The sequence below is a fragment of the Lacerta agilis genome, chromosome 4, assembly GCF_009819535.1.
Source record: "Lacerta agilis isolate rLacAgi1 chromosome 4, rLacAgi1.pri, whole genome shotgun sequence".
NCBI classification, from domain to species: domain Eukaryota; kingdom Metazoa; phylum Chordata; class Lepidosauria; order Squamata; family Lacertidae; genus Lacerta; species Lacerta agilis.
Window position 1 is genome coordinate 220,707 of NC_046315.1, and position 19,370 is coordinate 240,076.

General features: G+C 57.7%; 1 protein-coding gene across 3 annotated transcripts; it reads left to right on the forward strand.

The window, feature by feature from the left end:
- The first annotated feature begins 324 nt into the window (after positions 1 to 324).
- TRIM3 (tripartite motif containing 3) lies at positions 325 to 19,035 on the forward strand. 3 transcript variants are annotated; one of them, XM_033145667.1, is made up of 12 exons: positions 325 to 400; positions 4,028 to 4,230; positions 8,413 to 8,656; positions 9,852 to 10,003; positions 10,116 to 10,296; positions 12,091 to 12,814; positions 14,462 to 14,565; positions 14,660 to 14,827; positions 15,454 to 15,622; positions 17,197 to 17,267; positions 18,179 to 18,319; positions 18,777 to 19,034. In XM_033145667.1, exons 2-12 carry the CDS (start codon positions 4,100 to 4,102, stop codon positions 18,927 to 18,929), a joined length of 2,238 nt encoding a protein of 745 aa, XP_033001558.1. In that variant the 5' UTR covers positions 325 to 400; positions 4,028 to 4,099; the 3' UTR covers positions 18,930 to 19,034. The 3 variants fall into 3 exon arrangements, with proteins under 3 accessions (XP_033001558.1, XP_033001556.1, XP_033001559.1); XM_033145665.1 differs by lacking the exon at positions 325 to 400 and adding an exon at positions 3,513 to 3,628; XM_033145668.1 differs by lacking the exon at positions 325 to 400 and having other exon boundaries at positions 4,099 to 4,230; positions 8,361 to 8,656; positions 18,777 to 19,035.
- Positions 19,036 to 19,370: the final 335 nt, after the last annotated feature.

The following is a 19,370-nucleotide window of genomic DNA, read 5'->3' on the forward strand; positions in this document are numbered from 1 at the left end:
GTGGCATGCAGGAGGGGTCCTTTCTGGGGCAGAATGCTGCGGCACTGCTTATAGGGCAGAGGTCCAGCCAAGGGGTTGGGGGGGTGGCACACAGGTCAGGGCAAAGCCTCAAAGTCCTTGTGGGGAGCCAGGCAACCAGCTACTACTCTGTGGGGGTCCCAGTAAAGAAGACTTAACCTGAAATAGTTGGAAGGGGCAGAGAGGAGGAGTGGGGAAAGACTGCCTTGATATGTGGGGTTTTTTTGGGGGGGGGGGTCTCCCTCTTCCCCCTGCTTTTATCCACTGAGTGATGCTACAGCCCCTTCTCCCCTTGCTGCCTTTCAGGTGCCCAGCCCCATGGCTGTGGGGCAGAAGCCACGGGAGCCTTGATGCAGTGAGGACATGATCCTGCCATGGCACGGTAAGGCCCTGGGGAAGTGGGGCAGAGGATATGAGGGGAGGGGGGCACTCCTTGTGCAGCAACTAGAGAAGGGAAACGGCTGCAGGAGCCAGGCCTCTGAGTCCTCAGGCTACCTGGTGTCCAGATAGTGGGCAGGGGCAGTGTGTGTGTGTGTGCCTTGGCATTGGGGGCTGGGCATGTGCTTGATCCAATGGGTGAGTATTGCTGCCCTTATGATTTAGTGTTGCTGAGAGAGGATTCAGCCTGGCCCCGAAGAGAGGTGGAGAGGCTCAGGTGTCTTCTGGGGGGTCTAGGGTCATCGAATCATAGAATCTGAGAGCTGGGAGGGACCCAGAGGTCCTCTAGTCCAACCCCCTACGATGCAGGAATCGCAGCTCAAGCATCCATGGCAGATTGGCAGTCACAGGGGGATAAAAAGCTTTTGACGAAGTCCCCCACCAAAGACTCCCGAGTAAGCTAAGCAGGCAAGGAGCAAAAGGAGAGGTCCTCTTGTGCATCTGGAACTGGTTAAGCCGCAGGAGCAGAAAGTAGGAAGGCATGGAGAAATCCCTGAATGCAGAAAGTGGAGTCCCCCAGCAGGGGCACCGATGCCAGGGGGCTGTGAGTGATTGGGCACCCACTATAATATAATCGTGGGAGCCAGGCACCCACAAAGTAAATAATAATAATAATAATAATAATAATAATAATAATAATAATAATAATAATAATATCCCGGCCATCTGGCAGGGAGAGAAGCAGTTCAGCTCCGTCCTACACAGCCAGCCAGCAAAGCATCCTTTTCTCTGCCCCACCCTGCAGAAAAGGGTTCCACACTGGCTGCAGATAGGAGGAGGAAGAGTTGATGCTGCCCCCCAAGGATCAGGATTGGGACTTGAGTTTTTTAAGCTTGTTCATAAATGCTCCAGACAGAGGTAGGGGTGAGCTGTGGGGGCCAAGTTTGCTGATGACACCCTAATTGTTCAGAGTGGTTAAAACAAAAAGAGCTCCAAAAGAACGGCTCCAAACTGAGTGAAGGCGAAATTGCCAATGCCCTTCCATGTGAACGAGTGTAAAGTGGTGTCTGTTGAGGCAAAAGACCTTAATTTTGCACATATACTCATTAGGTCCGAACTGGGAGCGGCTGGCCTGGCACAAGACCTTGGGGCTGTGTGCACAGTTTTGGTCACCTCACCTCAAAAAGGGGTATTCTTGTAGGATTGGAAAAGGTTCAGAAAAGGACCACCAAAATGATCCAGGGAGTGGAGCGACTTTGGAACTTTTTAATTTAGCTGAAAGGCGAGGACACATGGTGGATGCTTATAAAATTATGTGAGGCCTGGAGAAAGTGAACAGAGAAACGTTTCTCCCCTTCCCTCCAAATACTTGTGGAAATCAAACGAAGCTCAGGACAGAGAAGTATTTATTCATGCAGCACATTGTTCAACTGTGGAACTCCCTTCCACAAGAGGCTGTGATGGCTGCCATCCTGGGCGGCTTCAGCAGAGCAAAGTGCAGATTCATGGGGGAGAGTTTTGTTCTGCTCGGGTCCCACAGGCATCTGGTTGAGAACAGGATGCTGGACTGGAAGGGCCACTGGCCTCATCCAGCCGGCTCTCCTGATGTTTTAAAAGGCTCTTTAAGATCCTATCAGCAGCCAAGTGTCTTCCTCCTAATAACACCTCCGAGGAGGATATGGGGGCGAGGGAGCTCTTGTGCTCATGACCTATTTGTGGCTTCGTGGGAGCACCTGCTTAGCAAGTGTGGGGCACAGGATGTGGGGCCAGAGAGGCATCTGGTCTGATCCAGCAGCCAAGCTCTTCTGATGTGGACTGGAACTCAGAGTCACCCACTCATTTGATGGGCAGCAGATTCAGGAAAGAGAAAAGAAAGACCTTCACGCTAAGTGGGACTGAATTCAGGAGCACGCCATCTGGTAGACTTCCTGGACACCTGGAGGCTTTAAAGAGGGGGGGGGGAGTCTGCTTCGGGCCCTTCCTAGGGCCCCCTGCGGCCCTGAGCTCCAAGGGGTGGCTCCCTGTGGGGTTGACCTTCCTAAAGGATAGGCGGGCAGGACACGAGGGCCCTTCCTGGTACGAAGAAGCCCCCCCCCCCCGCCACTCCCCTGCAGCATCCTCCGCGGGTACCGAGATGCAGTTCCCATGACAACCACCATCGCTCCCTCTTCGCCTCACCCTCGCGGGCAGGGCCCTTCCCTCGCCGCCTGCTGCCTCGACTCGCCCGCCGGGGCTTGGGGGGGCGGGTTCGACGCCCCCCAACCCACCCCCCGCCGCGGGCCCCGCTTCTCCGGGTTCGGGCACTGCGGAGGAGTCGCCGCAGCTACGAAGCGGGCTCGGCGCGGCGGGCGCGACCATTCGTGTTCCGGGAGGGGGTGCGGAGGCGGGGCCCCCTAGCTCCCGGGGCCGGGGGCTCGCGCTGGCCAGAGTTGAGGCGGAGGGGCTGGAGGCGAGGAGGCAGCGGGGGCTCCGGGAGGCTCCGGCTGCGAGCGAGAAAGCGCCGGTCTCGCCCTGCCACCCCCGGCGCTTGCAGTGGTACGCTCCAGCCGCCGAGGGGATGCGCTGAGCCAGCCCAGCCCAGCCGGATCGGGAGCTGCCGCCACCGCCACCACCGGGTGCAGCATCCCGGGCCTCGCCCCGCGGACATCCCAGGGTGATGTGGGCGCCAGAGGCGGCCGGCACCTCCCGCTGAGCGCCCCCTCCGCCGGAGCAGCCCGCCCGGTGAGTGATGGGGCCGGGAAGCGGTCCTGGTGGGCGCCCCTCCCCGGGCTGGCATGGGAGGGTGGCGCCTGGCACAGAGCCCCGAGGGGACGGACGCCTCGAGGCAGGCCAGGCGGGGGGAGGAGGAGGGGTGCCAGGCTGGCCCCTGCGGAAGGGGGCAGGGCGGATGCCTCTGCAGCCCCCCGGCTGCTGCCCACCCCGCCCCCACCTTGGCAGCGGCGGGGAGGCGCCCTTTGGCCCTGGCCCAGCCTGCTGGGGGAGGGAGGGAGGGAGGAGGCGCGCTGGGCGGCCGTCTTCCTCCTCTTCCTCCGCCTCCCGGCCCAGCGGTCTGGCACACCGCTGCCTCGCCTCGCCGCCCTTCCAGGGGAAGGGGAGGAGCCGCCGCCCGCCCGCTCCGTCCCTCTTGCCAGACCCGGAAGGTCCCCCGGGCCGCCGCGCCATGGCCGGAAAGCTGGCGGGGGGCTCCGGAGAGGCGGGCCCCGAGGGCTCCCCCGTCGCCCGCAGAACCTGGGTGAGGCTGACGCGGGCCGTGCTCCGGCCTGGGCCCTTGGAGGGGCGGGCTCGGCAGCGGGGGGAGGGGGCCTCCGCGGGCCAGGTGGGGATGCTGCCGCCCCCGTGGCATCTCCTGGGGTTTGCCGGCGCTTCCGCCCGCGTGGCTCGTGTTTGGGGGTGGGTCCCTCCTCCGCCTCCCCCAGGATCCGGGGCTGAGACATAGCTCGGATGAGGAGAGGGAGCAGCCGGCCCTAACCGATTTGTGGGGAGGGGGTGTCCTGGGAGTCCTTGGCCCTGCAGGGGAGGGAAATTTTGGGGGGACCCCGCCCTCCTTCCCGCACCTCCGAGTTTCTAGGGGTGTCGGGTGCGCGCCTGTGACCGTCGCGGGGGTCACGCTTTGCCTGTCCCTCCTTGGTAGGCCAGCCGCAAAGAAGGAGGAGGAGGAGGAGGAGGAGGAGGGTGCCACTGGGGCGCCCCCCCGGCCGTCGCCATGGCGAAGCGGGAGTCCAGCTCTAGCCCGGTGGTGCGGCAGATCGACAAGCAGTTCCTAGTGTGCAGCATCTGCCTGGACCGCTACCACAACCCCAAGGTGCTCCCCTGCCTGCACACCTTCTGCGAAAGGTGAGAGACGCCCCCCATCACCGCCGCCGCCTGGCCTGGAGGGGGGCGCCACCAGCTCGCCTGCTGTTGCTGCTGGCCGCGGCGCCTCCGAATCGAGCTCCCTGCGGAGACGGCAGTGATGCGGCTTCCTCTGCTGAGCACAGCAGGCATCGGGAAGGCTGCTTTTATGGGGGGGCGGGGTTTGAGGAATTTTTTTGGGGGGGGACTTTGGGACCTGTGTCTCCCTTGGGTGTGGGTGGAAGAGGCATCGGCTGAGTCGAGCTTCCCTCCCTCCTGGGCGCAGGAGCCTCTTGCGGAGCCTCTCCCATCCCTCATGAGGACTAGAAGAGTTGTGAGGTTTGGCATCTGCAAGGCTTTAATCCTGGGTAGAAGTGGCTTGGACTCTGCACTGCAGCCTTTTTCTTGCCTTCTGCCTCCACCTTTGGAGACAAGTTGCTGGGGTTTGCAGGAGGGGCAGAGGCTCCTGTCCCTGGCATCTGTTTGCTCCCCCCCCCAATCTGGAGGCAGGACCCCCTTGGGCCCGATTCAGATGGAGTGCTTTTCTTAGGTTCTCAAGGCCTCTTCATAAATTTCAGAAACTGTGAATGTATTTTAAGTCGTTGACGGTGGTCCAAATGTCTTTTCTTAAAATAATGTGTCAGCTAAAGAATGTTGGGTGTAATTGAAAGAGAAGTTTCTGGCGGGGCAGCCATGCCAGCTGGTTACAGCAGAAACAACACCCAGCATCTTGTGGCACATGAAAGATTGGCACGTTTATCATGGCAAAAGCTGTCATGGACTGCAGTCAGATGCATGGAGTGTTATCCTGACTTCCGATGTGGGGGAACTGCAAAAAGTGAGATCAGAGGGAACTGAAATACAGGAAGCAACAGGGAGTGGCAGTTTCATGGTTAGCAGTGGCAATTCACAAAGCAGGTGTTGATAATGCAGACATTCTGGCATTGGTAAGCCACTTAGCACATATAATGTGCTACACAGTCATTCAACTTTCTGATATTTGGCAGCCCTGCAGTTTCAGGTTGCAGCCTCCCTTCCAAGCGCCTCTCCTCCAGGAAGGTGGCTTCATAAGCTCATTTGCAGAGTGTCCTGAGATGTCCCTCCGGCCCCTGGCTTTGGAAGATGCCCATGTCACACTTGTGCCCCTTTATCCTTCTTCCTGCTTGCCTTATGTAGGGTGAAGGAAGGAGGCCAGCGCTGGCACCTGCCACATGGGGGATGAGGCGGGGGGGGGGTGTACCCCGGGCGTTTGGAGCGGTGGTGGGGCAGATGCAGGCGCCATCTGGGTGCCTGCCGTGTGGCTGCTGCTACTGAGGAACTCTGTGAGGTGACCTGGGAGCAAGTCCAGCCTTCTTGCAAGAGGGACTTTGGGTCCCTGGCCAGGATGGGCTGCTGGCCACAAGGGCCCCTTGGAGCGCTTTCAACCGGGGACGGCCAGTGACAGGAGGGGGGGGGCTGTCGTTTTCTGGGTCTGTCCTGGAGCACTTTGTTTCTGGGGACCAGCCTCTAAATTGCAGCGCAGTCTGACAGACACCTTTCTGTTTTGCCTTGGAGAAGGACAGAGGCCAGGAAGTGCCTCCTCTCTCTCTCTCTCTCTCTCTTTTTAAAATAGCTTTTTATTGAAATGTATTACATTAGCAAATCCTAACACTATTCATATATCAGCATATACCACATGGCTGAAGTATAGTAGTATACCTGCAGGAAGGATCCTTCCTCGCTGCTTCTGGCCCCTCCCCTGCTGAGTTTGCATTTTTATTGTATTTTTAATATTTTGTTGGAAGCTGCCCGGAGTGGCTGGGGAAACCCAGCCAGATGGGCAGGGTATAAATAATAAACTATTATAATTATCCAGCTGCTGATAATGCCGGACCCTCTGCAGGGGTTTGCCTGAGTGGCTCTTGGATCCCGTGGAACAATGGTGTTGGCCTTTTCTGCTGCTGCATCACGGCAGGGCTCACACCTGGTTCTTTCTTCACTGGGACTCCTGAGCTGGGGCAGAAGGGCAGTGGGCTGTCAGTGATGCTGTGGGGGGTGCAGTGGGGGCCCCTCTTAAAAACCCCTTCATGCTGGGACCGCTCTGGGCTCCGGCTTCCCAGTCTCTTCCTCAACCTCGGCCCTCCAGATGTTTTGAGACTACAATTCCCATCATCTGTGACCACTGGTCCTGCTAGCTAGGGATCATGGGAGTTGTAGGCCAAAAACATCTGGCGGGCCGAGGTTGAGGAAGCCAGCTCTAGTAGCTTGTGAGCAATTTCATGCAGACTCTGAAGGACACGCCCTAATCTGGCACCACAGAGAATCTGGATCCAGAGCTCTGGTGCTGACTCAGGGGCCTTTCTCAGTGGGAACAAAGGAAGGGCAGGGAGGGGCTCTTGGGCGCCACACCCCCTGGCAAAACAGTCCTGGGTCATTCACAGGTTCCTGTCCTTGGGAAATGGCTACAGAGCCATGTCTCTGGGCCACAAGCTCTTCTAGCCTGGTGCTGGCCATTAGACTGGCAGCCATGCCCTGTTTGGCCCTGGCAGTGCCCGTCAGAGTGGCCACCTTGGCACTAGGCCCGCTTCCTTGCAGGTGTTTCTAGAGGGGGCAGCAGCCTTGCTGGGCTTGGTTGTGCATGGGGGGGCGGGGGCGGGGGGGAGTGAAGCGGGGAAGAGTCAGCTATGCCAGTTCTGCCTCTGCTTCTTTACACATTCAGAGTCTGTCGCCTGCCACCCTCTGCCACCACGTTTGCAAGTCAGGCAAGGGACAGACGCTGGCAGGAAGCAAGCAGGCGCTATGTTTGTAGTTTGTAAATAGGCCAGGAAGCCAAATGCCAGCCCAGGTCAAGGAGGCCTGGAGTTCGCCCTCTGAGCAGAGTGGCAGGTTGGGGGCTCAAGGCTGGGGGTGGGGTGGGGAGGATGGCGACCTGGTACAGCCGGGGGGGGGTGGGTGGGTGGGCCCTTGGGGGATGTAGGCAGGTGGGGGGAAGAGCTTCCTGAATTTGCTGAGCTTGTCAGACATGCCAGGCAGAAGGGTCAGCGAGGGAGGCTCTTGGGGGGGGGCGCAGTTGCCCACCGTCCTGTGCAGAGACCAAGGGGAGCTGATTTCCATTTGTAGTGGGTCCTGGATTTCATGCGCTTTCTCTGGGTCTGATGCCCCTTGAGCCTGCGTCTCAGGATGGAGGAGAAGGACCCCTGGACACTGGAGGGGCACAGCATGTGACTGGGCTGTCTGGGGAGGGGTTGGGTTCGCCCGCCCTGAGCCAACTTGGGGCTCGCTCCCTTCCAGCATTGTGCTCAGATCAGGGAAGCCACTGCCGGCTCCCAGAGGGGGGCGGACAGTGCCCAGATCTTCTGCCGGGCGTCAGTCCGTGTGATCTTGCAGATGGTCTTGCCTCCCGCCCAAGGGGTGACCTCACTGGGGTGCAGGTGGGGGGGGGGAGTCAGAGGCTCAGATGGGGGGGCTGGGGTAAACCAAGAGTAATGAGGGGTCTGGGGAGAGAGAAGGTGTTTCTGGGGCTTCCCACCTGAGAGAGGAGCCAGTAAAGGGGGGCTGGTGCTGTGCCACCCCCAGGCTGCTTGGGGTGGGGGTGGGGGAGGCTGCAGGTGAAGAGCAGCTGCCTGGCCCTGCTTGGGGTGGGAGGGGCAGGGAGAAGCTGGGAGGGTCAGGGGGGAAACCCCAAGTTGGCCTTGAAGATCTTGGGGGGTGGGTTTTGCTCCTGGGAGTCAGTGGGGAGAGACCTTGAGCAAAGCTGCCCCCCCCAACAGACCCCCTGCAGCTTAAGTCCCAGGAGGCTTGCCGGCTGCAGAATTGCAGTGTTGGAAGGGGACCCCCAAGGGTCATCAAGTCCAACCCCTTGCCATGCAGGAATCAGTGAAAGAGAGATCTGCTTCTAGGGCAAGGCTGGCCTCCCTGGCTGACCCACAGGAGGCAGGTGAGGGGCACAGGGCTGACTTGGAAAGGGACCCCCAACCCCACAGACTTCCTCAGCCCCACTCATTTTATACCCACCCCCACCTGGGGCCATCTCACCTCTGTGTCTGTCTCCCCCTCCCCCTCGCCTCTGCCCTTCCATGCCCCCCCCCGCTTGCCACTTCCTCTCCTGCTTCATCTCTGCCTCCACTGCCTTCCTTGCCCCCCCCCCCCAGGAGTGGGCGCTTGGCCCCCTGACCCCCGTGTCTCGTCTTGCCTGCTCTGCCCCAGGTGTCTCCAGAACTATATCCCGCCCCAGAGCCTGACCCTCTCCTGCCCCGTCTGCCGCCAGACCTCCATCCTGCCCGAGAAGGGGGTGGCCGCCCTGCAGAACAACTTCTTCATCACCAACCTCATGGAGGTGCTGCAGCGCCAGCCCGACAGCGCCAGCCACGAAGATGCGGCCGCCGCCATGCTGGACTCTGTCAGCGCTGTGCCTGGAAAATCTCTCTCCTGCCCCAACCACGAGGGGAAGGTGGGTCCTCTGTTTGCAATGGGGTGGGAGCCCCAGAGGGTACAGGCGGGGGACCTGGTTGCCTCCCTGCCCCCTCTTGTGGCTCTTTCCCCTTCCTGGACTGCTGGGCCCCTCCACAGGCTGAGCGGAGGCTCCTCCTCCTCTGCTGAGCTCCGCCCCCTGAGTCAGGAGGGAGGGGCCTGTTCTGGCACTGGCTCCAGGGAGCTGGGCTTGGGTTGGTGGGGGAATGGGCCCACCCCTCACTGCATCTGAAGCTAACTGGGTGCCAGTCGCATTTTGCGACAGGTAACCAGCCTTTTGCGAGGAAGTGGCGATGTCTTGTTGCCAGGGTTGGCGACTACCATCTCCATCTGGCTGGCTGGCATTGCTGCCATGCAGCACCAGTCAGCTGGCTTGTGGGGCAGCACGGCACCCAAAGAAAGATCAGCTAATCTGTGGGGCAGCGCAGCACCTTAAGATGCACCTTCTGGTGCTGATCTGCCTGCGGATCGCTTGGCTTGTGGAGCACCAAAAGAGGCACAACCTTTGCGGGGAGCCAACTGATTCGTGCAGCGTGCTTTAGATAGAACTAATAGCGACGATTTGGAAAAGTGATAAAATCTCTTCCAGGTCAGAATGGTTACAAAAATTAGTTGAATATGCAGCGCTAGCCAAATTAACCGAAAAAATGAAAGATAATTCAAAACAAGTACTTATTGCAAAATTGGAAGTTTTCAAAACATACCTTAAGAACAGCTGTTGCAGTGTGAACTCGGTTGCTGCCTTCAAATAACTTCTGTAGCTGTACTAAGTAAGAAAGTAAGAAACAAGGACACAGGGGAAATAATACTTTATTATAAAATGAATGGATAGGTTTATGCTATAAATTAGTAAATACTGTATTAAATGAAGTATGGAGACGATGGGAAGTTAGATGTACCTTAAGATCTATTGTCAGAACATACGAGTTTATTTATTTTTGTTAATTTTGTATTTCCTGTAACAAATTATGTAAATGTATGGGGTCTTTTTTGTTGGTGTTTAAGCATAATAAAACATATTTTTGTAAAAACTGATTTGTGCAGCGCCCACTTCGCAAATCAGCCGATCAGTGGGGCGCCTGGGCATTCCGTTGCGGCGACTGAAACCCAGGTTTTATATCTCTGTTTCTAACACTGCCCTCTGCATCTCTCTCTGCCTCCCTCCCCCCTGCCAGATGATGGAGTACTACTGCGAGTCGTGCGAGACGGCCATGTGCCACGAGTGCACGGTGGGGGAGCACCGGGAGCACGTGACGGTGCCACTGCGGGACGTGGTGGAGCAGCACAAGGCCTCCCTGCGCCAGCAGCTGGAGGCCATCAAGAGCCGGTACCCCCCTGGGCGGGCGGGTGGGGGTGGCGCTGCCCGGGAGGAGCTGGGGGGGGGGCAGCACCTGCGGGCAGGGGCTGGACTGACACCCCCCCTCTTTCCTGCCCCCCAGCCTGCCTCAGTTGACTGCGGCCATCGGGCTGGTCTCCGAGATCAGCCAGCAGCTGGTGGAACGCAAGAACGATGCGGTGGCCGAGATCGGGAGCACTTTTGCCGAACTGGAGAAGGCGCTGCACCAGCGGAAGGGGCTGCTTGTGCGGGACCTGGAGGCCCTGTGTGGAGCCAAGCAGAAGGTGAGCCTTGGCCGGGACAATGCTGCCCTGTGCTGAGCGCCAGAGCTCAGGAAGGTGTGGCAGAGCCTCTTCACGGAGCCTCCATTTCCCATAGATCTTCCCATGTGCTGTTTCAGAGACTCTCTCTTAAATCCCTGAGGGATAGGGATGGGGCATGGGCCTAGAGGCCCTCCTCTCCAGTTTGCTTCTTCCGGGGGCCAGGCAGGCCTGGCTGAGATTCCACTCGGGGCCCTGGTGACTTGGAGTGGCCACAAGCAGCTCTTTGTGAGAGTTCAGGCAGAACGTCAATACAGGCTTCTGTAAACCATTGTTCTTTGGAACAATGAAGTGCGTCTCTTGGGCGCCAACATCCAGCCCCACCCACCCCGCCTACCTTTCCCCTCCCCAACTGGCCGCTGGCCAGCCCCTCCCTCGCTCTTAAAACTTCAGAGCGCATGTCTGGTTGGCCAAAGGGCAGATCCTTCTGTGGGAGGCACTGCCCTGGATGCGTTCTCCCGGCTATCCTGGGGCTGAGCTGTGGGGCAGGTGCGGTGCCCCCCGGCAAGGCGGGCAGCCTTTGTATCTGCCTCTTTCCCTGGGCAGCAAACCTGCCAAGCCAGTGATTGTGTCTTTGTTATTCCTTGCATTCATGCCCCACCTTTTCCTCCCAGGAGCTCAAGGTCCCTGGTAGAACCTCCCCCTCCTCATGTAACCCCCACAACAACCCTGTGAAGTAGGTTAGGCTGAGAGGAGGCAGCGAGTGTCATGTCTAAGTGGGGGGAGTCTAAGCCTGGAAATCTAACCGCTAGGCCACACGTACAGGAGCCACTTGGGATGGGGGAAGCCTGAAGCCTGAATCCTGGAGGGAAGGAAGTGCTTGACGCAGGCCACCCTCACCCCTTCCACCTGTCTTGTGCCCCCCACACCCAAATCCCAGCAGAGGCTCTGCCCCCCCCACACTGGCTTTTCATTTTTGGGGGTTGGACTAGATGACCCTTGGGTTCCCTCCCAACTCTACAATTCCATGAGTTTTTAAAGAGAGGTTAGATGGCCTTTGTGTGCCTCTTCCTCAAGAGGTGCAGAGGGTGGCAACAGGAGAACGGGGCCTTCTCTACAGCGGCTCCCTGTCTGCGGTATGCTCTCTGCAGGGAAGTTCACCTGGCGCCTTCATTACACACCTTTAGTCGCCAGGCAAAAACGTTCCTTTTTAACCAGGCCTTTGGCTGCCCTAACCAACATCCTATACCCTTTAAAATGTGGTTCTTTTTTGGGTGGGTGTTATTGGATTATTGTGTTTATTTTGATTTTATATATTGTGATTTTTTTGTGAACTGCCCTGAGACCTCCGGGTATAGGGCGATACAGTGGTACCTTAGTTTATGAACTTAATCCATTCCGGAAGTCCATTCTTAAACCAAAGCGTTCTTAAACCAAGGCGTGCTTTCCCATAGCAGCGGGGGACGCAATTTACAAATGGAACACACTCAACATGTTCTGCTTCCAAGGCAAAGTCCACAAACCAAAACACCTACTTCCGGGTTTGCAGTGTTCTTAATCCAATATGTTCATAAACTAAGGTGTTCTTAAACCAAGGTACCACTGTATATAAATTCAATGAATGAATGAATGAATGTGTCAGGGACAGGGATGGACTGTGAGCTCTGTGTGGCACTGAACTGGTTGTGCTGCCCGAAAAGCACCTCTGGCCGGGGATTCTTGAGCTGCAATTCCTGCATTGTTGGGGGCTGGACTAGATGCCCCTTGGGGTCCCTCCCAGCCCCACCGTTCTCTGATTCCTCCCTCGTCCCCTCTCAGGTGCTGCAGGCACAGCTGGACACGCTCCGACAGGGCCAGGAGAACATCCTGAGCAGCTGCAGCTTCACGGAGCAGGCCCTGGACCACGGCTCCGAGACAGAGGTCCTGCTGGTCAAGAAGCAGATGACCGAGCGCCTGAGCGAGCTGGCCGGCCGCGACTTCCCTGAGCAGCCGCACGAGAACGCCCAGGTGGACTACGTGGTGGAGGCGGAGGGCGTGCGCAAGTCCATCCTCAACCTGGGCGTCCTGCTGACCACCAGCGCCATCGCCCACAAGACGGTGGCCACGGGGGAGGGCCTTCGCCACGCCGTGGTGGGCCAGGCCGCCTCGCTGACCGTCACCACCAAGGACAAGGATGGGGAGCTGGTGCGCAGCGGGAGCGCCTGCCTGCAGGCTGAGGCCACGGCGCCCGACGGCTCGGCCCTGGGCCACGAGGTGCTGGACAACAAGAACGGCACCTACGAGCTGCTCTACACGCCGCGGCACGAGGGAGACCACCTGCTCTCCATCCGCCTCTACGGGCAGCCCATCCGCGGCAGCCCCTTCCGGGTGAAGGCCGTCAAGGCCTCCGACGTGCCGCCCTCCCCAGACGACGTCAAGCGCCGCGTCAAGTCCCCCAGCAGCGGGCACATCCGGCAGAAGGCTGTGCGGCGCCCCTCCAGCATGTACAGCAGCGGCAAGAAGAAGGAGAACCCCATCGAGGATGAGCTCATCTTCCGCGTGGGTCAGTCGCTGGGGGGGGGCAGTGCATGGGGAGAGGCCCAGGGGGAGGCCCTGGAGCATGACTGCGGCGGAGGCAGCTGCCATTCTGCAAGGGCGCAGTACCCAGCAGCTGCCTGGCACCGCCCTGAATCACGAGGTCGGAGGCAGCAATGCTCCAGAATTGCAGATTCTGGAAACCGCAGCAGGGAAGAGCGTTGCTCCTGCGCATGGATCCTGGTTGCCAGTTTCCCACCGTGGGCCACTGGTCTGCCACTGTGAGAACAGGATGCTGGCTCTTCTTAGCTTCTAATTTTACTTATTTATTACCTTATTGCTATTCAAAGAGATGCAAAAATGCAAACCCCTTACAAAGGATCTTGTTATAATCTACTGAAATGAAACAGCTACTGAATCTATATATAAAAAAGGCAGAAAAGAAAAGATGGCAGGGCGGTTTGCAGCATAAACATAGAGCATGAGAACACAAAGAAATGGAAACAAGCCCACAAGCCCTCGGCCACCAATTGGCCTTCATCGGCCCAATGCCTGGTTACGGAGAAAGGTTTTTGCCTGGCGCCTGAAGCCCACCTGGGGAGAGAGAGCATGTCTTGAACTCCCAAGGGACCTTGAGTACAGAGCACATCTTCTATTTGTTTTATTGAATTTATATACTGACCTATACTCGGAGGTCTCAGGGCATAAAAAATCCACACCATCAAGTTGAAGGTGCCATTTAGCTCTTAGCTTTCATATCTCAGTTTCTAACATTGGTTTTTGGACAGCTTCAACTAGTATGGCTAATGTAAGTCCAACATAGGGTGATGGAGTCCAACATATGGAGGATGAGGCCATTTTGGCTACTGCTATATATATTTGGCAAAAACAATATTATTCCAACTAAATTCCACTTGGAGTAGACCTCCTGTTGAAATTAATGGGCATGAGGAGCTTGTTCCGTGGTTAGTCTAACTTGGTTAGAGGCAACCCAGCAGCTCAGAATGGCCTCCTTCAAATTTAGCTAGCTATTCCATTTGTAACCCAAACTTTTCCCAGGGAGCTCAGCAAGGAGGTGGAATTGGAGCAGAACTGCATTCCTAAACAAGCTGATCGCACCGGGACGGACTGATGAGTACAGATGGACAAATCTGCCAATGTTGCTCCTGTAACTTCCTCATTTCTCCAAACTTTAAATGCACTACTGTGCATTACTCAACAATTTGTGATTATGATTTTTTTTTTAAAGATCCTTATGAAAATTTCTCAGCCCTTTAAGTGAGAAATTTTCCTAATAAAAGAAGGAATAAAAAACACAAAATATATAATCAAAATAAAAACATCCCAAGCACCTTCCATGCCTGACGTGAGGCATCTCTGGACCTCCAGAGGCGGTTGGACTCCAACTCCCATCAGTCCAAGCGGGCCAGGGATCATGGGAGTTGTAGTGTTGAAAATGGCAAACTCCATATTCCTGACACATTCCAACCAACTGCGCACATGAACTAGATTCCTTCCTTCCGGACGTTTCTCCGCCCCCTCCCTGTTTCAGTAGCAATCTTCACAATTCCTTAATTCCTGTGGGGTGGGGAGAGCTCCTGGGCGGCGTCAGGGTGGCATGGGGTGTCTGATCTGGGGCTGCTTTTCACCGCTGTGCCCCCTCCTCCGGCTGCAGGGAGTCGCGGTCGGGAGAAGGGCGAGTTCACCAACTTGCAGGGCATCTCCACCTCCAGCAGCGGGCGCATCGTGGTGGCAGACAGCAATAACCAGTGTGTGCAGGTAGGGATCACCCTGCCCCTGCCCCTGCCCCCCCTCCAAGGCCCACTTGGGGGGAGCAATGGGGCTGCCCCCTCACGCTCCCTTCCTCGCGCAGGTCTTCTCCAACGAGGGCCAGTTCCGCCTGCGCTTTGGGGTGCGGGGCCGCTCCCCAGGCCAGCTGCAGCGCCCCACGGGGGTCACCGTCGACCTGAACGGAGACATCATCATTGCGGACTACGACAATCGCTGGGTCAGCATCTTCTCCCCCGAGGGCAAGTTCAAGGTAAGGGAGGTGGCGGCGGCAGGGGGGCTGCATTAATGGGGGCACCCAAAGGGTCTCTGGATCCTCCGGCCCCCAGCAGAACTCCCTGGGCAGGGCCAGGCGTGACCTGTGCAGGGAAGGCCCTCTCAGTGGGTCCAGGATATTCAGGGTGGGCCTGGGGGTCCCATTGAGGGCCTGGTGGTTAGACTAACCCAACGTCCCCACCGGGTTCTAAGGAGGGAGTTGCTGCACACCTGCCCAGGTAGGAGTCAGGTGGAAGAGGGACAGGAGATGCGATGGGGAATATGGCATGAGGGTCAAAGTCTGTGTGTGATTGGAGGAGATGGGCCAGAGCTGAAGGCTGAACCCCAAATCTAGACCCCATGTGTGTGGGGGTCACAGTTGGGGCCTTAGGCCAGCTCAGGCTCTCAGCGCATTATACTTGCCCTGGCTGGCAGCGTCTCTGCTCTCCTTGACCTTCCCTTGTCCCCTGGAGATGCCACCCATTTGAATGTGGGGCACCCAGTTCTGTCCCCTTGTCACGTGGGCTCCTCCCTAACCTGGCGGGCACCCACTGGGGATGGGGAGGGTGTTGGGCCCCCGGTTTATTTCTCCCTCTGCTTCCCCCTCCCGCCCCCCCCCCCCAGACCAAAATCGGAGCCGGCCGCCTGATGGGCCCCAAGGGGGTGGCCGTGGACCGCAACGGGCACATCATTGTGGTGGACAACAAGGCCTGCTGTGTCTTCATCTTCCAGTCCAATGGGAAGCTGGTGACCAAGTTTGGAAGCCGTGGCACCTCGGAGCGCCAGTTTGCAGGTACCCTCCATGGTAATCCACGCCAGGTTCCCAGTTCTTACTGCATGCCTTTGGCTTCTGCCGGGGCCAGCTGGCTGGGGACCCGGTTGGTGAGTGCTCTCTGGGGCCAGCCCTGCCAGGGGTCCAGAGCTGCCCGGACCCCTTTGCTGTCTGGGGAGGGGGCTTTCCTGTGCTCTCTGCTCTGTCGCTGGGCTTTGCTCCTTTGCCACGGACCTCAGGCTCCTTGTGGCTTCCCTGTCACTAACCCTTCTGGCGGCTGGTGTGGTGACTAACATGCCTCTGCCTGTGCCCCCCCCTAGAAAGGTAGAGTTGGAAGGGACCCCCAGTGATGCAGGAAGTGCAGCCAAGGAATGCCTGACAGGTGGAAGCCCAACCTCTGTTTATAACCCTCCAAAGAATCAGAATGGTAGAGCAGGAAGGGACCCCCAAAGGTCCTCCAGTCCAACCCACTGCAATGCAGAAAGGCTGGTTTGTACAGGGGGACCTTGGTTCTCAGACTTAATCCTTCCCAGGAGTCCTTTCCAATACCAGAGCGTTCCACAACCAAGGCGTGCTTTCCCATAGAAAGTCATGCAAAATGGATTAATCCGTTCCAGACTCTTAAAAACAACCCCTAAAACTGCAATTTAACATGCTTTTTTCTATCTAATGAGACCATCAATCCATATAATGAAAGCAATAGACAATGTACTGTAGTCACACAATCAATCAAGCAATCAATCAGTAGCTGAACTGGGTTCTGCACAGTCACAAAAGCAAAACAAAAGAGAGCCACAAAAACACAAAATAAATAGCAAAAACAGACAGAGCTCAGCGTAGCACTCAAAACGGAGCATGTTCGGCTTCCTTTTCTCTCTCCTTCAAACCAGAACACTTGCTTCTGGGTTTGCAGTGTTTGGGTTCCAAGTCGTTTGAGTACCAAGGCCTTTGAGAACCAAGGGACCACTGTATATTCCTTCCTTACTTGGGGAGAATTCTCTCCCCCAATTTCGTGTAAATAAAGGCGGCCTCTTGTGACAAAACTCTGGTATGACGACCCGACTGGCATTGCTGAAAACTGAGCATTTGCCTCTCCTGCAAACGGCACGTTTGGGTGCGATTTTGGTGGGGAAACAGTGTGAGGAGGAAGGATGAAGTCTCCCCAGGCTGACCCACGTGGCCTGGTCCTGATCCAGATGCTCTCAGGTGCTGTTTCTTCTTAGCAATAAAGAAGCAGGTGGAGGAAGTCATTGTAGCCTTATGGAATCATAGAAGTGCAGAGGTGGAAGGGACCCCAGGGCTCATCTAGCCCAGCCCCTCCAATGCAGGAATCGCAACTTACAACATCCCTGACAGGCGGCTTGTCTGTTGAGGGCCTCACTTTTCAGTTGGGGGGGGGGGTTGGAGAGAGAGAAAGAGAGATCCACTGAAAGATCCATTGGGAATCCTGCCACCTTGTGGCCACGTGGATTTGGCCCCAACACTCCCGCAGGGTCTTCTCCTGACTCCCCTACCGCTGCCCCTCTTGACCTCAGACACCCACAGCCCCCTCCTGGCGGCGCCAAGCAAAGTCTCCTTCCCTCTCCTCTCCTCAGGGCCACACTTTGTCGCCGTCAACAACAAGAACGAGATCGTGGTGACTGACTTTCACAACCACTCCGTGAAGGTGAGCGAGAGCGGATCCCCGGCGGGATTCACCCCACGTGGCCTTCAGAGCGGATTCCTGGCAGGCAGGGAGGGGGCTGCCTGCCTCCTCTGCTAATGCACTTAAGCCCAGCGCCCCGCTACCCCCATTTCCCTCAGTGGGGCTGGGAGTGGGTCGTGCATCAGGCCCCAAGGCCTGCTCTCTTGCTCCTTTTGTCCATTTTGTTTTGTTTTGTTTTTGAAATAAAAATATCTGTATCTGTTTTGCCTCAAGCGGCAAAATGCCCTGGGCTAGTCCTGGTGGCTGGGGGCTCAGTGGAGCACTGCGGCATCTTCCTCTCAGTTCCCCCGGAGGGGCTCCCCCTGCCCTTTAGAGGGAACTGACTGGTTTGATGTGAGGCATGGAAGGGACTTCCTGGTCGGTCAGGATTTGGGTGCCCAGCGAAGTGAAATAAAATAACCGCTTTGAAAAAGTCTTGCAATGCTGCAAGACACAAACACCCTACTAAAGTGGGCAAAATCTTCCGGACCCCACGAAGCCTCGTTCCTTTGGGTGCAGGGGAAATCCAGTGTGCAGTGTTTGTGGCAGGCCAGGCCAGGCCCCTCAGCCTCTTTCCATTGGGGGGAGGTCCTTCCCAGTCCCCAAAGGTGTCTCCAGTTACGGCTGCAGGAAGACTCCTGCCTGCAGCCCCAGAGAGCCACTGCCAGTCAGTGTAGAATGTACTATAGCATGCCATCCCACTTCTGACACCAGTGTTGCACACCATCCTGCTCATCCCTTTGGGGGCAGGAGGGGACTCAGTTCCCAATGTCTGGGGCAGGCCAGGGCAGGCCCCTCCTTCCCCTCAAATCACACAGCCCAAGAGGAACAGTGGGGCAGGGATGCCAAAGGGGAGGGGCACTTGGCCAACCCTGTTCTACCCCCCCCCCCAGGTATACAGTGCTGACGGAGAGTTCCTCTTCAAGTTTGGCTCACATGGCGAGGGGAATGGGCAGTTCAATGCCCCAACGGGGGTCGCCGTCGACTCCAACGGGAACATCATTGTGGCCGACTGGGGCAACAGCCGGATCCAGGTACTGGGGGCCAGTGAAGGGAAGAGGAGGGAGGTGGGGGGCAATGGGCCAGCCCCACAGGTGGGTGTGTAATTGATTCTGAAGGAGAGAGACCTCAAAACCCCAGGGGTCTTCACCTTCTGACCTCAAAGCAGTCCCACTCCAAGCCCAGGGGCTGTACTCTGCACATGCTCTGCAACCACCTTCTCTTGCCTTCAGCTGCTACCAAAAGTCTTGTCCTTGAGCCACCTGGCAGTCAAAGGATCCTGAGCTGAGATGGTGGAAGGGGAATTTTCTCCCCTTGCAGCCCACTCCCCAATATCCATAATTAAAACACCTGCAATTCCCCCCCCCCCTGCAAACTGAAAAGACCCTTCCCTGTGCCTGCCTGTCTTGGCCAGGGTAAACAGACCATCTCATTTTGGGGGGGGGTCCTTCCCCCCGGCATCTCCTTGACCCCCGGCTGCTCTCCTTCCAGGTTTTCGACAGCGCAGGCTCCTTCCTGTCTTACATCAATACCACGGCAGACCCCCTCTACGGGCCGCAGGGCTTGGCGCTGACGTCCGACGGACACGTGGTGGTGGCCGACTCTGGCAACCACTGCTTCAAGGCCTACCGCTACCTGCAGTAGCCCCGGGGGGCAGGCTGGGCCCGGGAGGGGGCCGCGGGGCTTCCCCTTCCTGCCCACCTGCTGGCCTTAAGGACGATGGGCTCGGGTGGGGGGGCTGGACCCTCAACGGGGGGCTCTGGCAGCTGAGTGTGACGGTGCCAATCGCTATCGAGGCAGCTATAGGTGCACGGAGGGCGGGGGCCTTTCTGGGCGGGTGGGGAGGGAGCGTCGCCCACTTGGCTTCTCCAAGGACTCTTTTTGGGGGGAGAACTCCCTTTGTGGGCACCACAGCAGCCGCTGCTTGCCGGCTTTAGAGGCTCTGGCCACCCCCTTGCCAACTACCATGGGAGTCTGGGACCCCAAGAGCTGCTCCCTCCCTCGCCCCTTGCTCTTTCCCACCTTGGATTCTCTCTGCACTTTATCTCCAAGGCAGCCCCTTCCCACTTCTCTGACTCTGGCTGT